General features: G+C 37.1%; 1 protein-coding gene across 3 annotated transcripts in view; it reads right to left on the bottom strand.

The window, feature by feature from the left end:
- Window positions 1-4,420: 4,420 nt before the first annotated feature.
- The window catches only part of TERF1 (telomeric repeat binding factor 1), a 39,163-nt gene continuing 26,081 nt past the window's right edge, over window positions 4,421-17,502 (bottom strand). For 2 of the 3 annotated variants that reach the window (XM_008000866.3, XM_008000865.3), the window contains 2 exons: window positions 13,184-13,287; window positions 4,421-6,182 (listed from right to left, as the gene is read on the bottom strand). In XM_008000866.3, coding sequence (XP_007999057.3) covers window positions 6,006-6,182; window positions 13,184-13,287 — 281 coding nt within the window. In that variant the 3' untranslated portion in view covers window positions 4,421-6,005. Of the gene's footprint in view, window positions 6,183-13,183; window positions 13,288-17,502 lie in introns of those variants that run through there. The other variant, XM_073018159.1, reaches the window with a different exon arrangement.

Below are 17,502 nucleotides of genomic sequence, written 5' to 3'. Positions count from 1 at the left end.
ATCTATTACATGCAATTAATAATACCACTCTCCCTGTTACTACTACCATTCTGCTAATTAATAATACCATTCATCAAGGTTTTGCAAGAATTAAATGATATAATCCATGCAAAGCAAAACACTATACAAATTTGGGCTAAAACAGATGTGAGTTCCTTGAGGACTTACATAGAAAGGGAAAAATTAATATGTATCTCTTTAAATTATGACTTGTAAGTACCATCAAAACATTGCAAAATTATTACTCTTTTCCTTTGAGAGTTGTAGGTCATATAAACCATTGCATTTCTTGAGTCAAACTGCCATTTTTTTTTCCTCTTTCAATATAGGATAGATTTAAATGAAAACTTAAGTGTCATTTTGACATATGAAGGGGGGTGTGTGTGTGTGTATGTGTGTTGGGGGGAGTAAGTTGAAAAAAATTAAAGCACTTTATGTGCCAGTTATCAATATAATGGCTCTCAGCTCCAAATCCACCCTTCTTTGCCCTGCTTTGTGATAGATGGACATGGGCTGGACTCTAAACATCTGTTGACACAATGACCATTAAGCTTTACCAACAGAGGGCTTTGGAGGGTCTCTGGAGTGAAAGTGACAGGAAAACCATTCCCTTCTAGTCCTAGTCCTGTCGTTATTATTGTGGGTGGGGCAGGGGTGTAGCTACACGGATGAGTTCCAGTTGTGCCCTCAGGCCACCCTTCCACCTTTCCACCCCGCCCCACCCTCCAGTTTTAATGGGCTGTTGTTCCAGGTTAGCACCACCTGTGCCCTCTGGCCAGTTTCTTCCCCAATGCGGGCTGTGGTCCAGGGGTAGGAAGGTCCTCTTTGAAGAGGTCTGTTAGCCTTGGAGGAAAGGGGGTCCTTCTACACTTCTTACTTCCATTATTGTCTTCTCTTCCTCAGCAAGGGGGCCAGAAGTCAAAGCCCAAGGACACATTGAGGTGGGAATAATTAAATGAGGACACTGAAAGACTATATTCTTAGGGGGAGATTGAACCAGAAGTCACTTCAAACCCTCCCTTAAGGCTCAAGGAACTGTGTGAGCATTGAATAGGACTAAGAGGTCACTGGCAGTCAGCTATATTCTGTCTATCTGAAGCCCAAATTCTCATCACTAGGCTGATCTTGGAAAACCAACCTGTTAATTTATAAGTGGTTCCAAACTTGGAAATTTCCAAAACTGGAAAAAAAAACAAGAGAATTAAAAGAAGTTCCCAGATTCAGAAGTAACTTAACTGCCTGCCAGAACAAGGTCCAACGAATTTGAAAGGAAGGAAACACACTCTAGATTCCACAGCAAAGGTCAGGAAACTATAACCTGTGGCTAAATCCAGCCTGTTTGTTGCTGTAAATATAGTTTTGTTGGAACACAGCCATACTCACTCATTTATATATTGCCTATGGCTAATTCGAGGCAGAGTACACAGACTGTATGGCCCACAAAGCCTAATATCTGGCTCTTTACAGAAGTTTGCCATGTGCCTTCTGGCTTAGACCGTTAACATTTGATATAACTATTGATGTGGTTGGATTTAGGTGTACCATTTTATTTCTTCTGTTTGTCCCTGTGATTTTGTTTCACTACTTTTTGTTTCTGGTTCATTAGTATTCCAAATAAAGCAATTCAGTATTCTATTGGCTGTCCATATTTTTGAAAAAATGCTTGCTCTAGGAATTATAATATTCATACCTAACTTTTCATAGTTGACCTTTGCTGTCGAGTTCTAGATTGTGTTTCCTTCCTTTAAAATTCATTGGACCTTGTTCTGGCAGGCAAGAGTTCATATTATTTCTAAAATCATACTTCATGTGAAATGTAAAAGCCTAGCAGTCAGAAACTGGAAACAACTCTGAGACTAAGCATACCTACGGACGATGGACAAGCTTCTGTGACAATAGAACTCTCACCCACGCCTTCTGCAGCAACCAGTCCTGGAAGCCAAACCACAATCTCCACAGCGATCCATTCAGAATGGTCAAGACTTACTCAGTTACTGTCATCATCCCAACATTTTGCTCCCTCTTCCAACTTGGGACCAATCAGAGAAAGCCAAATAGGTTCCCCAAAACAATCCTGTAAGACACCTGCGGCTAGCTGGTCAGCCTCCAGCTTCCTCATGCCAACACCCTCCAAGCAGAGCATTCCTGAACCTTGCCCCTTTTCCCCCCACTATAAACCTACCTGCCTTTGAGTCTGCCAAACACAAGAGATTGTGGCTAATTTCTTTGCTACAGCAAGCTCTGAATAAAAAGTCTGTTTTTCACATGTGTGCTCTTCATTTTTACTTCAAGTGCTCACCAACAGTGTAAATTATTGATAGAATCATGTAGTGGATTAGTGTAGAAATAAAAATAAACAGGCTACAGCTACAATTTGAATTGTACAAACATGCTGAGTGAAAGATGGCAAAGAATATGTACAGCATTTCACTTAATTTCCCTAACTGTCGTGAGTTCAAAAGAACAAAAGGTACTCTTTCACTTTGAAAGGTTGAGGCAGGAGGATTTCTTGAGGCCAGGAATTAAAGACAAGCCCAGGCAACAAAGCAAGACCATGTCTCTATTTAAAAAAATAAAATAAAACATTAAAAATGATAATTCTCCTAGGCTTTGCAGATTGGTTCTGACTTGGGCATTCCTTCAGCGCTTAGCCAGGCCACCTAAATTCTGCTTTAGCTTCCACCTTCTGCTTCTGTGGAGCCTAACGATCAGTCAGAGGCGAAGGCCTAGAGTCCTCTCAGGTCTTTTCCAAAACTGTGCCCAGTGCTAGGCATGTGTGTGGCCTTCCAGACTACTTAGTACAGACAAGGGCCCTTCTGAGCCTTCTCTCTCCCACATATCTTCCTCCCAGTTACTTCTTTCCCGAGGTTTTTGGTGTTTGCTGCCTGCCCCATTTGCTGTCCCCAGCCCCAGATGGCTGCAGGTAATGCTTCTGATAAGCACTGTGAGGCTGTTCTAGTGTGGAGGGGGCAAAACAAAGGCAAACCTCTGAGCTGAACCTTCAGGAACTGCCAGGCAGGTCAAAGCACACCCACATTTCTGTGAGAGCAAGATCTGTATTGCCTGCTCTGGCACGATCAAGATGCACTAGGAACACAGGACACTGTCCTCTCAGCTGTTGCCTGGCTGGGAGACAGGGCATAGTAGGTACGTAAACAAAACCACAAAAACCCTTTTACCAAAGTTAAATAGCCTCTTCATTAAGCATTCCTCTGGTTGTTGTTATTAGATAGTAGAGATCCAAAAATTGATCTTAAGTTTTTGCTAGCAATGGTAGTTTCAGTGGAGGGACAGATCTTTGGAGTTCCCTCTTTTGCTATTTTTGGTGATGTCACTATATAAGATTTTAAAATGATTAACTTTTATAAATAGAGGACAGGTTAGTGGCTGTCAGGATTTGAGGGAAGGATGCAGGAAAGAGGTATGCATGCTTACAAAAGAGCAATGTGAGGGATCCTCATGGTGGTAGATACGTGAACACAAGTGATAATACTGTTTAGATCTAAATACACAGAATACAAAACTGGGGAAATAAGATGAATGGATTGTATCAATATCAATATCCTGGTGGTGATACACTATAGTTTTACAAAATATTAATATTTGGGGAAACAGGGCCAAGTGTACAAGAGATCTCTGTATTATGTCTTACAATTGCATGTGAATTTACATTATCTCAACAAAAATTCTGACTAAAAAGAATTCAGGGGCCAGGCTCAGGGGCTCATGCCTGTGATCCCAGCACCTTGGCGGGTTGAGGTGGATGGATCTGTTGAGCCCAGGAGTTTGTGACCAACCTGGGCAACATGGAGAAGCCCCATTTCTACAAAGAAATACAAAAATTAGCTGGGCGTGGCGGCACATGCCTGTAGTCCCAGTTACTTGGGAGGCCGAGGTAGGAGAATCACCTGAGCCTAGGAAATAGAGGCTGCAGTGAGCTGTGATTGTGCCACTGCACTCCAGGCTGGGCAATTAAGTGAGACCCTGTCTCAAAACACAACAAAACAAAACAAGGATTCAAAAAAGATTCAAACTGGAGAAGATGAGGTTTTAGAAATATATTACCCAACTTATTTTGCTTATAATTTCTCTTTTTTAGTATCCACAAGTTATGTGATAAAAATCTTATGTTTAAATAAATCTAAACTAGCTCTTCTAATAAGTAAAATTCAAAATAAGAAAACACCATACTATAATTGATTTCGATCTTCTCTTCTAGTTGTATGTGAAATAACAGGGCATCTTACAAATTAATGGCAACTTAGATTTGATGATTTATGGCAGGTGTTTGGAATGAGGTTGACTTAAGTCTATTTTGACTCATGATGCCAGCCTTGGCACTAATCAACAAAATGTCTCTAGTAAACAGTGACAGTATCTCTTGGTGTAACAAGATAAAGGAGAAAGGAGTCAGGAAGCATATGGTACTCATCCATGTTTCTGTTTATATATAGGATAACAAATTCAGGAACAATGGGAAAGTAATATATGAAACCTTAATAGGAACTACAATAGAGATTACGAAACATTAAACCATTTGATTTTTATGCAAATACTTCAATATTCCAATATTTTTACTCACTTGCTAAATAAAGCACATAACTCAAAATGCTAAATAATTCTGTTAGTCTAAATCTTTTAAAGAATAAAACGGTGAAAAACCAAAATTGCTTAGTTAGGTATATATGACATTGTTTATTATCTATCATAGACATCAAGATGATCACAGTTAATACCAATTTAAGCTTTGCAGAATACTGTTTTAGGCCCAATATTGATACATTAAATGAAGGTATCAGAGAATCTTGTATTTATGGCATTAGGTTATAAAGATCTATTCAAAACCATTTTTGTCAAAGTTTAAACACTGGAACAAAAGTCAAATTGTTTCTAAATGTGACACAAAAAGATTCTTGCTAATAGTACAAATTTTGTACCATGGGTAATATTATTGTCTTTTTCTTTTAGATTCAGGGAACACATGGGCAGGTTTGTTAGCTGGGTATACTGTGTAATGCTGAGGTTTGGGGTACAGATGATCCTGTCACCCAGGTAGTGAGCAGAGTACCCAGTAGGTAGTTTTTCAGCTTTTCCTCCCACTCCCCACCCTTCCTCCCCAGTGTCTATTGTTCCCATGGGTCCTCAGGTATTACTATTTTCAAGTTTTTTTATTTACATGAAACTACTGAAAGCAAAAGTATGTCATGCTTATAGGTTACTTTGTACATTTATCATTCTATTAATAAACATCTTAAGTAATTAAGTAGTATATTAAGGCCATAAACCAACTCGTTATCTCATATCAAAGGACTATTGTTATTCAATCATCTAGAAAATTCATTTTAGGCAGGACACAGTGGCTCACGTCTGTCATCTCAGCACTTTGGGAGGCTGAGGTGGGCGGATCATGAAGTCAGGAGTTCAAGACCATCCTGACTAGCATGGTGAAACCCTGTCTCTACTAAAAATACAAAAATTAGCTGGGCGTGGTGGTGTGTGCCTGTAATCCCAGCTACTCAGGAGGCTGAGGCAGGAGAATCGTTTGAACCTGGGAGGCAGAGGTTGCAGTGAGCTGAAATTGCGCCATTGCGCTCCAGCCTGGCCGACAGAGACTCTGTCTTAAAAAAAAAAAAAGAAAATTCATTTTAATGGGTTATGTTACAGGGTTGAAGTCAGCCTAGAGACACAAAATAGGTTAAACGAAATTTTTTTTTTTTTTGGATCATGTTTTAGTTTTTTCATTGGAACAGGATTTGGGGGTGGGGATACTAAATGTGGTAGGGTTCAACAAATTTACATTTTATCAAAATAAGGTTCTTAAAGAATACAATGATAGCATATGCTTTAACTCTTATAGCACAAACCCTCATAATAATTGATGGTCACAGAAAAATACTGTAATGCTTTAAACAAAAGTTTTAAAATACATAAATGACGCAAGTTTCAAACAAAATGCAGTGATCAAAATACTTAACTGTCCTTTCATCAAGCTTTTACAAACACAATCAGTCTTCGCTGTCTGAGCAAATCAGTTTTAGTTTCTTCATGGTCCTCCATCTGTCTTTTAACATGACACTTGTCCGGTTGTTGAATTTATAATGCAGTAGTATTTTAGACCAGTTTCCCTCTCCATATTTCCTCACGCCAGATCTCAAATTCTTGTCTTCTTCCCAAAGCCATGCCTTTTGATAAAAAGTAAAACAGTTATTTACAGAAACAATTATTCAAAAAGAAAATACCTACTATAAATGCCAGTTTAAAAAAATCAAAATAATGCTTAGTTTCTTAAAGATGGAAGATTTCTCTAAACGTTTCTTAGATTTTTTATAAGATTTTACATTTATCATAACATTTTTAGGGGTCATTATTACCATTCATTTTATGTAAGCTCAGCTGCCCAAGATCAGATAGCTAGAAAGTGACAGTGCTACATGTCAACTCAATTTGTCTGACTGTAAGCCCACATTGTCTCTTAAAATGCTCTTCTACAATTGTTAATAGTTGTATTTATTATCCTCCAAATCTCCAAATAGGCTTTGTGAATGTTTAGTACTTCACTAATGAACTCAGTGAAAACCCTGTTCTGCCTATGTTAGGGGAAGTATTATACACCCATATAAAACTCAAATCTTTTCTAAAATAGACTTTCAAAAACACAACTAACATAAACTAATTAGGAACATTTAATTTTATGCTGAGAGAAAATTCCTAAACATTTTTAAAAATCAAATTTAATACATACATAGAAAAATTACTGACACTTGGCATTTGCTACAGGGAACCAACTAATTATTCCTTCTGTTGGCATGCTGAAAGAGCAATATGACCATCTGCATGATTATTTACTGTGTCTAGATTACAAGAAATTCTCCAGCACTTCACATTTTCCTTAAAAACCCTGTTCATCAACCCACACTCATTCAGATGGCTGCTAAGTGTTGGTGAGGATATGGATAAGTTGGTGAGGAAATGTGCACTGGTGGTGGGAAAGTAAAATTATAGCACCACTATGGAAAACAGTATGGCAGTTACCCAAAAAAATTTTAAAAGGACTACCATATGATCCAGCAATTCCACTCTGGGTATATATCTAAAACAGTTGAGAGCAGGGACCTGAAAATGTATTTGGTACATCCATGTCCATAGCAGCATTATTCACAATAGTTAAAATGTGGAAGCAACCCAACTGTCCATCAACTAATAAATGGATAAACAAAATCATATTATATTACATGTTTATATAATTCAGCCTTCAAAAGAAGTTCTGACGCATTCTAGAACATGGGTAAACCTTGAGGACATTAGGTTAGACAGAAAAAGACAAATACTATGCTACTTCTGATATGAGGTGTCTAGAATAGTCCAACTCATAAACAGAAAGTAGAATGATGGTGGCAAGGGGGCTGGGAGGATGGAAATGGAGTTACTGTTTAATGGGTACGGTTTCAGTTTTGTAAGAGGAAGACAGCTATTGATAGATGGTAGTGATGGCAGTACAATATGAATATATTTAACGCTACCAAACTGTACATTTAAAAATAGTTAAAATGGCAAATGGTAAATTTTATATCATGTGTACTTCACTATAATCGAAGGAAAAAAAAAATCCAGTTCAGTCGTCTGATGCAATATTAGAATTCAAGGTGACCTGAAGAAGACAAACATGACATGAGAACCATCTTGTGTATGACTCAGTACCAAAAGTTGGCAGTGACCGTAACCAAACCCATGTAGATGTTTGAGCTACCTTAAACCTGATCCCCTGTTCTTGCTATTCCTCTGCTTTGTGACTTAAATCCAAGATACCAACCTGGTCTCTTCTGTACCTGCTTTTGCTTTTGTCTGTGGCACATCTATCAGCAACTGTGCTGCTTACAAGTACATGGCTATTCAATCGCTAGACAAAGGCTGACAGCCTCCTATAACCATCTACTACTGCCTGACTCAGCCTTCACTCCTACAAAACCTCACTACACTGCTTGTCATTAATTGACAAAAACCAAGAGATGTATTAATAAATTTTTCATGTGTCAGGTGACTGATTAAAAGCACTTCAACAGTGGGTTATTAATCTTTGGGGTCATATAAATCTTGTAGATCTACTCTCCACAGAAAAGTGTAGGTATCTAAAATTTTATATACAAATTTGGGGGCCACATAGACTCCCTTTAAAGAGCCTATCAACTCCATGGTCTCCAAGTTAAAAATTTTTGTTCTTTCAAAAACTTGTCATATACATTATTCAGCTTTAAAAATTAGCTGGTGGTTTAGGCAAATTTCATACACATATATGGCATTGTTTCCTTGTTCTTATCTGAGCTGTAGTATTTTTAATAAGGTGCACAGATGACGTTTGATACAATACAAAAGCCCCTTTTCTTTCAAGAAATGACCAATGTTCTCTGAATCCTATTTGGGGTCCTGGGTGCAGTATATTTAGGCAGTATTTTCCAATGTATCATCTATAGCAAGGGTCAGCAAGCCACTGCCAAAACCCAGCCCAAGGCTGGTTTTCTACAGCCCTGGAGCTAAGAACCATTTTTAAATTTAAGTCATTTAAAAAATATATTTAAAATAGGTAACAGAAACTATGTATGTGAAATATATGTAAAATAAATATATTAATATATTATAAATCTTGCTCTTTATAGAAAAATTTTGCTCACCCCTAACCTAGAGGAAAGTAGTAATGTTGTCAGTACAGATTAACTGAAAACTAACAGTGTTTAGCATTAAGTATTTTGTTTTTTTCTTCTATTGAAAAAGAGTAACTTTAGCTTGATATAATGTTACTTCATGGTTGATTGTGCCTTTATTATTTTGCTTGATTTAAATGTTTTCAGTCTTTGCTTAATTTTACCTGTGACTGAAAGAGTTTTGAAAACATCATACACAATAAGCTATCATCTGGCAAGTAAGGAAAGCTGTAATTTTTAAGTTTAGAGGTTCAAGTGGCCTAGCAGTCACTGGTACCAACTTCTACTTTCTATAGCTAGAGTTGAATGAGTGACACAACTAACCTATCAGTGTCAGATCAGAAAGAAAACATAAGGGCAGTACAATTTCATAAAGTCTACTACCATGCTTAAAACTTTCCATTTCCTCATTTTATACATTTAACTGATTGTACCAGATTCCACTGATAGTGATAGTTAGGGGAAGAGTTTAAGATGATGTATTTCTGGACATTAAACCCATACAAGTAATTTCCTTTGTTTTATTGTCATTTGTCTTTTATTTTCTAGAAAAATCAAATACAAAATCATAACAACTCCAGCCATGCCAATAGCCTGAAAAGATACAAAGAGCACGTAGCAAATTAAAACACACCAATCTTTTTCTTTCCCGAGGCTAGAGATTATATAACTCAGATCTGAAAACTGTATATCCATTCTAAAGAACAAATAATGCTTTTTAATGCCTTAAAATGATACTACAAATAGTAAAAGAAAATAGTGCTATATTATTTCTCATTACATACTGTTTACAGAAAACAGTTTGAAAGGCATTTACTTTTCCTCTTTAATGGAATAAATTTATAAAAGGAGGGCTCTTTAATTCTGATAAGGAAAGAAGAAATATCTTTAACAGACCAATGTCGGAAAAAGAAATCTGTCCAAGTAGACATGGGTTATTGTCGTAAGTTTTTTTTTTTTTTTAAAAAAACATCAATACAAAATAAAATTAAGTCTATCACTTATCTTCTAAAACAAGTATTTTAACAAAAGGCTAACAGCAGAAAGCTAAAAAATAAAACCAGGCCCTTGTGATATCCACAGAATTCTTTTTTGGCACAGGAAAGGGTGATAGATATTATCACTGATTACGTGGTCGATATCTTACATTTTGTTTTGAATAGAAGAGAAACAGTTTTCTTCATATATATCTGCAAATAACACCTCATTTGGAATGCCTGCTGGAAGAACTCCAGGAAAAGATCAGTTATATGTGTAAGGCAGAGACTTCTGGTTTCCAGTCTCACATATGAAGAGCTTGGAAATCATCACTCCAGTCCCCAGAAGAAAAAAACTGCTGAACAAACTGAAAATCAATAACTCTTCTTAGATACATCAAAGAATGAATGTCACAGGGCAAACTGCTGCCCTGAAAACTAGAGAAAGAGAGAGGCAGACTGAGAGAATCACAAGAATTACTGGGGACAGAAAGGCCAGGAGCAGAAGCTCACAGCTGGAGCCAGTACTGGTAGAAGCGATTAACTGTGACTGAGGAACTGATGGAGGCTCAGTGTGGATAAGCTTGAGAGTTAAAAACTCCAGGGGCCCAGTTTCAGAGGGACTCACAAAGTTTTGTGAGTATTATCTCCAGGAGCCCTACCAGGTCTCAGGGTAAAGATCAGACAACAATTTTTCCTGCTTCTGACAGCAGGAGGGGAAAGGTAGCCATTTAGAAATATTCCCTATTTAGAAATACTCCTCATTTCAAAATAAATGAGGAGAGCGTTCTGGTCTCCTTAACAAAATCCTTCCCACAAGAGAAACTAATTTTGCCAGAACCTAACCGACTGAGGTTTTACAAGAACCTAACTTACCTGTGGAAATACTCAACTCCACCCCTCTCTAGCCTTCATGTCTCACCCAAGGGGTGGTGGGCTGAGAAGCACTTATGAAGGTCACAGTCTAGAACACAGGCTTACTAAAAGAAGGGAGACCTATGCACAGGACTCCAGAACACTTCACCTCCCCTTACCTTACCACCACATCAGTCAGGATCCTGGGCATTATAGTTGAAAGAGCTCCTTCAGATTCTTATTAAAAAGCAGTCTCTAGGGAAACCCAGAGACAAGAGAGACAAAAACAGGACACTAAAGGAAATTTTAGCCTTTGACACCTACAGCTACAGAAAACGATAACTCCCAGCCAGATAAACATAAAACCTCACATTAGGCCGGGCACGGTGGCTCACGCCTGTAATCCCAGCACTTTGGGAAGCTGATGTGGGTGGATCACAAGGTCAGGAGATCGAGACCATCCTGGCTAACGCAGTGAAACCCCGTCTCTACTAAAAATACAAAAAATTAGCCGGGTGTGGTGGTGGGCGCCTGTAGTCCCAGCTACGTGGGAGGCTGAGGCAGGAAAATGGCATGAACCCAGGAGGCAGAGCTTGCAGTGAGCTGAGATCCTGCCACTGCACTCTAGCCTGGACGACAGAGTGAGACTCCATCTCAAAAAACAAAAAACAAACAAAAAAACAAAAAATCTCATATTAAAGGATCATTTATCTCATTTCCTTTTACTTGATATATCTAGCTATCAGCAAAATATTACAAGCATGCTAAAAAGCAAAAAACACAGTCTGAAGAGACAAAGGAAGCACCAGGACCACACTCAGATATGGCACAGATTTTGAAATTGTCAGACTTGGAATTTAAAATGATTATGATCAATATGTCAAAGGATTTAATGGAAAAAGTGGACAACATGCAAGAACAGATGGGTAAATGTAAATGGAGAGATGAAAACTCCAAGAAAAAACCAAAGGGAAATGCCAGAAATCAACAACATGGTAACAGAAATTAACAATGCCTCTGATGGGCTCATAAGTAGATTAAACACAGCTGAAGAAAGAATCAGTACATTTGAAGATATATTAATAGAAAGTTCTCAAACTGAAAAGAGAAAAAAGAATGAAAAAAGATAAAGGAATACCTAAGAATTGTGGGACAACTTTAAAAGGTGTAACATTTGGAATCATAATGGGAACACCAGAAGAAGGAAAGGAACAAAAGAAAGATTTGAAGTAATAATGGCTGAGAATTTTCCAAAACTAAAGACAGACACCAAACTACAGATTCAGGAAGCTCAGAAAACACCAAGCAGGATAAATAAACAAACTATATACATGTACATCATATTCAAACTGCAAAAAAAATTCAGTACAAAACGTATGCATGACTGTGGTCGCACATGGTAGCATAAGGTTAGCATTTCCCTCTTCTCCTTTGGGAATTCACCCAAAAGCAACAAGAAATAAAATCCTGAAATAAAACTCTGAAAAAAGTAAGAGACATTTACAACCTGAACCATAATGTAGGTAGAAAGGGTATACATAATCAGTGTAACTTAGGTGTATGAAAAGCAACTTTGTCTACAGATCTCAGGAAACATGTGGTGTATGCTTTTCTAATGAAAATACCCTGAGGTACACCCCCTAAATCTCTGGTCAGCAACAGCAGAAGCTCCCCTCAACCTACTAAAGGCCAGAGATGGCAAGGCTAAAAAAGGGAATCACAAAGGCAAGTAATATGTGTAGGAAGCAAATCAAAAGTAGAAGTTGCTTGCTATGTTCACTGGGGGAGAAATGAACGGTAACATAACCTTGAGTCACAGAAGATATTCCTAGTAGCCTGCAACTTGACAGTATCCGCAACACCTCAGTACAAGCTATTTGCAATTAGCTTGTCAAAAAAAAAAGACACCTTTGAGTAAGAAAATGGTTCCAGCCACAAAAGAAAACAAGGGCCTGACTGGGTGCAGTAGCTCATGCTATAGTCCCAGCACTTCTGGACCCCAAGGTGGGAGATCACTTGAGCCCAGGAATTCAAGACCAGCCTAGGCAACATTGTGAGACACCATCTCTACAAAAAAAGGGGGAAACACACACACACACACACAAAACCACAAAAACAATGACCATATTTATCCATCTGCTGTGAACAACTAGACAATCAAAAAATATATAAAAAAATGATTTCAGACACTGGACAGATGGCACAAAACTATAGTCACTGAAAGCGGAAACAAATAAATCAAGCCCTAAATTGATCCACCTTAATAAAATGTTGTGATCAAATGGTATCTTTTCTTTAAGTAAAGAAAAATCTTATTTAAACTGGATCCCTGTTAGGAAATTTAAATATCAAAGCTTATAATATGAAGTTAAGTCCCACCTTATATCTAATAAACAGATTTTATGATAGTATCACAATAATTCCAAATAGATGTCAGTACTAACACCCAACTTAAGACTTTTTAATGTGGGTGAAATACTTCATTTTGAATAGGCTGATTAGTCACCTAATCCAAGATGGCAAAATAAAAGATGGGAAAGCGTAAATATTTTATACTCAAGATTTTAGGGGGGTTGAACAGAAATAATCACAATTATTCAAGTTATAACTTTAATGCCCATAAGTGTTATTCAAATATAAAAAAAACCCAAATACCTGTTTTTTTCTAGCTCGATGTTTTTCAGGAGTTACCTGTTGACTCTTTGAAACAGGTATTCTGCTTTCAGTGGCTCTTCTGCTTTCTTTTTTCTTTTTTGTACCTAAGAGTAGAAAAATAATGTCATAAATATTGTTTCACATTAAAGAAAAAAGAGCAATTATATTTTTAACGATTATCATGAAATTCTTTTAAGCTATTCTAAGAAAAAGTACTCTATATGTTTGATTTTTTTCCTTCAAATCTGGAAGCAGTATGGTATAGTACAAAGATCAGTCTTTGAAATCAGATGGGGAGTGTTTTGAGACTTGATTCTTTTATATGTCTTTAAATAAATCATTTCACATCCCTGAACCTCTTTTCATCATCTGTTTAAAAAAAAGGAAAAATATTTATTGCATAGGATCGTTGAAATTTTCTTACGATAATGTTTTGGGAGTACTAAGAAGCATAATCCTTTCCTAACTCCTTTCTTACTCATAGTTTGATAAGACAAGAAATATACTTAACTGAAAAGAAACAGAACTGTAATTATTGAAAAATGAATTGTTTGGGCAGAAAATCTAAGATAATCTACAAATAGAATTAAAAGATCAGTAAGATCAATACACAAAAAGGATTTCATTCATTAGCAATAGGATTTCTAGTCATTAGCAGCAAAGAGTTAAAATAATTTAAACAATAGAAAGATACTATTTACAATAGCCACAAAAAATCTAACATTCTTAGAGATCACTTTTTTTTTTTTTTTTTTTAAGATAGGGTCTCTCTCTTTCACCTAGGCTGAAGTGCAGTGGTATGATCATAGCTCAAACTCATGGGCTCAAGTGATACTTCTTCCTTATCCTCCCTCACCTCAGCCTCCTGAGTAGCTGGGACTAGAGGCACCTGCTGCCATGCCCGAGTAATTTTTTAAAATTTTTTTGTAAAGACATGGCTTCACTATATTGCCCAGGCTGGTCTCTTAATTCCTGGGCTCAAGTGATCCTCCTGCCTCGGCCTCCCAAAGTGCTAGAATTATAGGTGTGAGCCATCATGTCATGGCCTCTTAGATAACTTTAGCAAAAGTGATACAACATCTGTATGTAGTAAATTATAAAGCTTTACTATGTATATAAAACATGTTATGAGACGTTTTTTCTATCTATCATCTATCTATCTATCTATCTATCTATCTATCTATCTATCTATCTACCTACCTACCTACCTACCTACCTACCCACCTACCTACTATTGACCCTCTATATTCGCAGGTTCCACATCTGTGGATTCAACCAACCTTGGAATAAAACGTTCAAGGGGGAAATATATATATATATGTGTGTGTGTGTGTGTGTGTATATATGTATATATATACACACAAATATATATCAGGGGAAATATATATATATAATATATATATTATATATATATAAAACAATACAATAAAAATGATACAAATAAAAATACAGTCTAATAATTATTTACTACAATTTAGTTATTTATCATTTACATTGTTTTAGTTACTATAAGTAATTTGGGGATGAGTTAAAGCATGTGGTAGGCAGGTGCACAGGTCTATATGCAAAGACTATGCCATTTTATGTAAGGGACTTGAGCATTTGAGAATTCTGGTATCCCTGGGCGGGCAGGGGGACGAGTCCTGGAACCAATCCCTTGTGAAAACCAAGGGATGATTGTATATATAAAAACTGTCAGAGAAATATATTTTGTTCATGCATAGGAAAACTTAATGTAATAGTGTCAGTTCTCTGCAAAATCATCTATTATTAACAATGCAATTTCACATAAAAATCTCAACAGGGTTCTTTGTGTAATTCAACAAGATTATTCTAAAATTATGTGTTAAGAGAGGTAGTCCACCATTGGCTCTGAGCACTCCTGCAATTCTTGTTGCATGTACAAAAGCCTTATTCATCTCCTGAAATAGTGCATTTTCTATAGCCAGTCAGATAGGCAATTAAGCAGGTCAAGGAAACCACAACATGATGACCAGGCCAACTGCTCTCTCCTGGGAGAGGGTACTGGCTTGTTTGCTATTTGTTACAATGTTTTGTTGCTTACTCAAAAAGCACTGGGCCCTTGGCTCTGAGTTTTCCTCAGCTGAAATATAACTTACTGCCTTCACAGCATCCATTTAGGCCTGCTGCATAGTCCACAGGACTTGGGGTAGGGAAATCTGAACAACTACATCAATGCCATGTTGTTTGCTATAATAATCTGTCTTACTCTAACTCATTAAGTCGCTAAGTCTTGTTGTCTCCCTTTTGTACTTATAAAGTAGCAGCAGGTTTACTGCTTATAAAGCCCTATGGCTAGGTTTTTTCCCTGACAATATGGAAGACCAAAACACCAGAACAGTCAAGAAACTCTTGAAAAACAGTAAGATTACCCTACTACGTAAGACTGCCCTACTACAAACTGAGCTATTATAAAACTACAGTAACTGAAACAATATGGTATTGTTGCAGGAGTAGACCAAGAGACCTAAACATACATGGGATTTTGACATATATATTGGGTGGGTTCCAGTCAGGAAAATGGAAACCACACTAGCTCTGATGGAGAGATTTTAGCATCAGGAAAAATGTTTAAACAGGTGTTAGAGGACTAAAATAGAAAAAAGGAAATAATGACATAAATGTAAAGACAAATTCATAATTATAGCTGGGAGATTTTATCACTTTTCTAATTGACAGAACAAGTAGGGAGGAAATGAGTACATATATAGAATACCTGAACAGCATTATTAAAAACTTGACCTAACTGACATTTTAAAACACTTCATAGAACAATGCCAGAATTCACGTTCTTCTCTGGGCACATCCAAATGGACCAAAATAAACCATACTGTGGGCCATAAAACAAATCTTAAAAAACAAACAAACAAACAAACAGAAACTATGAAGCATATTCACAAAAACTATGAAGCATAGTCATTCATAAGACTGAAAGAGAATTAAACTAAAATTCAGTAACAGAAAGATATTTGGAAATTAAACAACTTCCCTCATAGGTCAGTAAAAAAGTCTCTAAGAAAATGAAAAAATATTTTGAACTGAAAATCCAACATGGGAAAACAATGCTACAAATATTGATTATATAGAATATAACCAAGAAAAATTGGGGATTGGCGGAAGAAATTTTTGCTACGGTCAATCAACAAGACTAAAGTTGACCTATTAAAGCATTTCATATTCTTTATTTTATACAGATCATAAAGGTTACTGATAGATTTCTTGTGAAACCACCTTCATCTGAAGTACTGAATCCTTGTTTTACATCTTAAAAATTAAATGTAAATGTATTTTAAAGTAACATATGTAACTTGATCACAATTTTCTAAAATTTTATTTGCTCTCAATCTATCCATTCTTCTATTGAGGCAGTCCCTCTAAACAATTAGAGGCTGGGCTCTGGAATCAGACTGTCTGATTTCAAATTGTGGCTCCTGTTCTATTCATACACTGTAACCAAAGGCATTTTATTTACCTTTTTAAATCTCAGCTTCCTCATCTGTATAATGGAGATGATAAAAAAAAAAAGCACTAATTTCATAAGGTTATTTTGAGGATTGAATGCATTTACCTATAAAAAGTTTTCAACTCAAATATTAATAATTTCACTCAATGTTGGTGTTTTTCTGCATTGATGAAATCTGGATGATTTGGCTTTTTCTTTCAACTTTTCTGAATTAACTTGATTTTTTTTTCCCTAAGCACATGTCAACTGTATAACACAAAACTTAGTTTTTGAAAAAAAGGTCAGGGCTAGGAGCAGTGGCTCACGCCTGTAATCTCGGCACAATTACAGTGAGCAGATTGCTTGAGTTTGGGAGTTACAGACCAGCCAGAGCAACATGGCAAAACCCCATCTCTACAAAAAATACAAAAAGGCTGGGTGTGGTGGCTCACGCCTATAATCCCAACACTTTGGGAGTCCAAGGTGGGCGGATCACCTGAGGTTAGGAGTTCCAGACCAGCCTGGCCAACATGGCGAAACCCCGTCTCTACTAAAAATACAAAAATCTGCTGGGTGTGGTGGCACACTCCTGTAATCCTAGCTATTCAGGAGGCTGAGGCAGGAGAATTGCTTGAAACCTGGAGACCGAGGTTGCAGTGAGCCGAGGTCAAGCTACCGCACTCCAGCCAGGGTGACAGGGCAAGACCCCATCTCAAAACAAACAACCAACCAAACAAAAAAACAAAAAATTGCAGGGTTGGCATGTGCCTGTGGTCCCAGCTACTTGGGAAGCTGAGGTGGGAGGATCAACTGAGCCCAGGAAGGTAGACGCTACAGTGAGCCAAGATCTCACCAC

This window comes from Chlorocebus sabaeus, chromosome 8 (assembly GCF_047675955.1).
Source record: "Chlorocebus sabaeus isolate Y175 chromosome 8, mChlSab1.0.hap1, whole genome shotgun sequence".
NCBI lineage: Eukaryota > Metazoa > Chordata > Mammalia > Primates > Cercopithecidae > Chlorocebus > Chlorocebus sabaeus.
The sequence above is the reverse complement of the archived record's forward strand: the minus strand, read 5'-3'. Positions and strand labels throughout refer to the sequence as shown.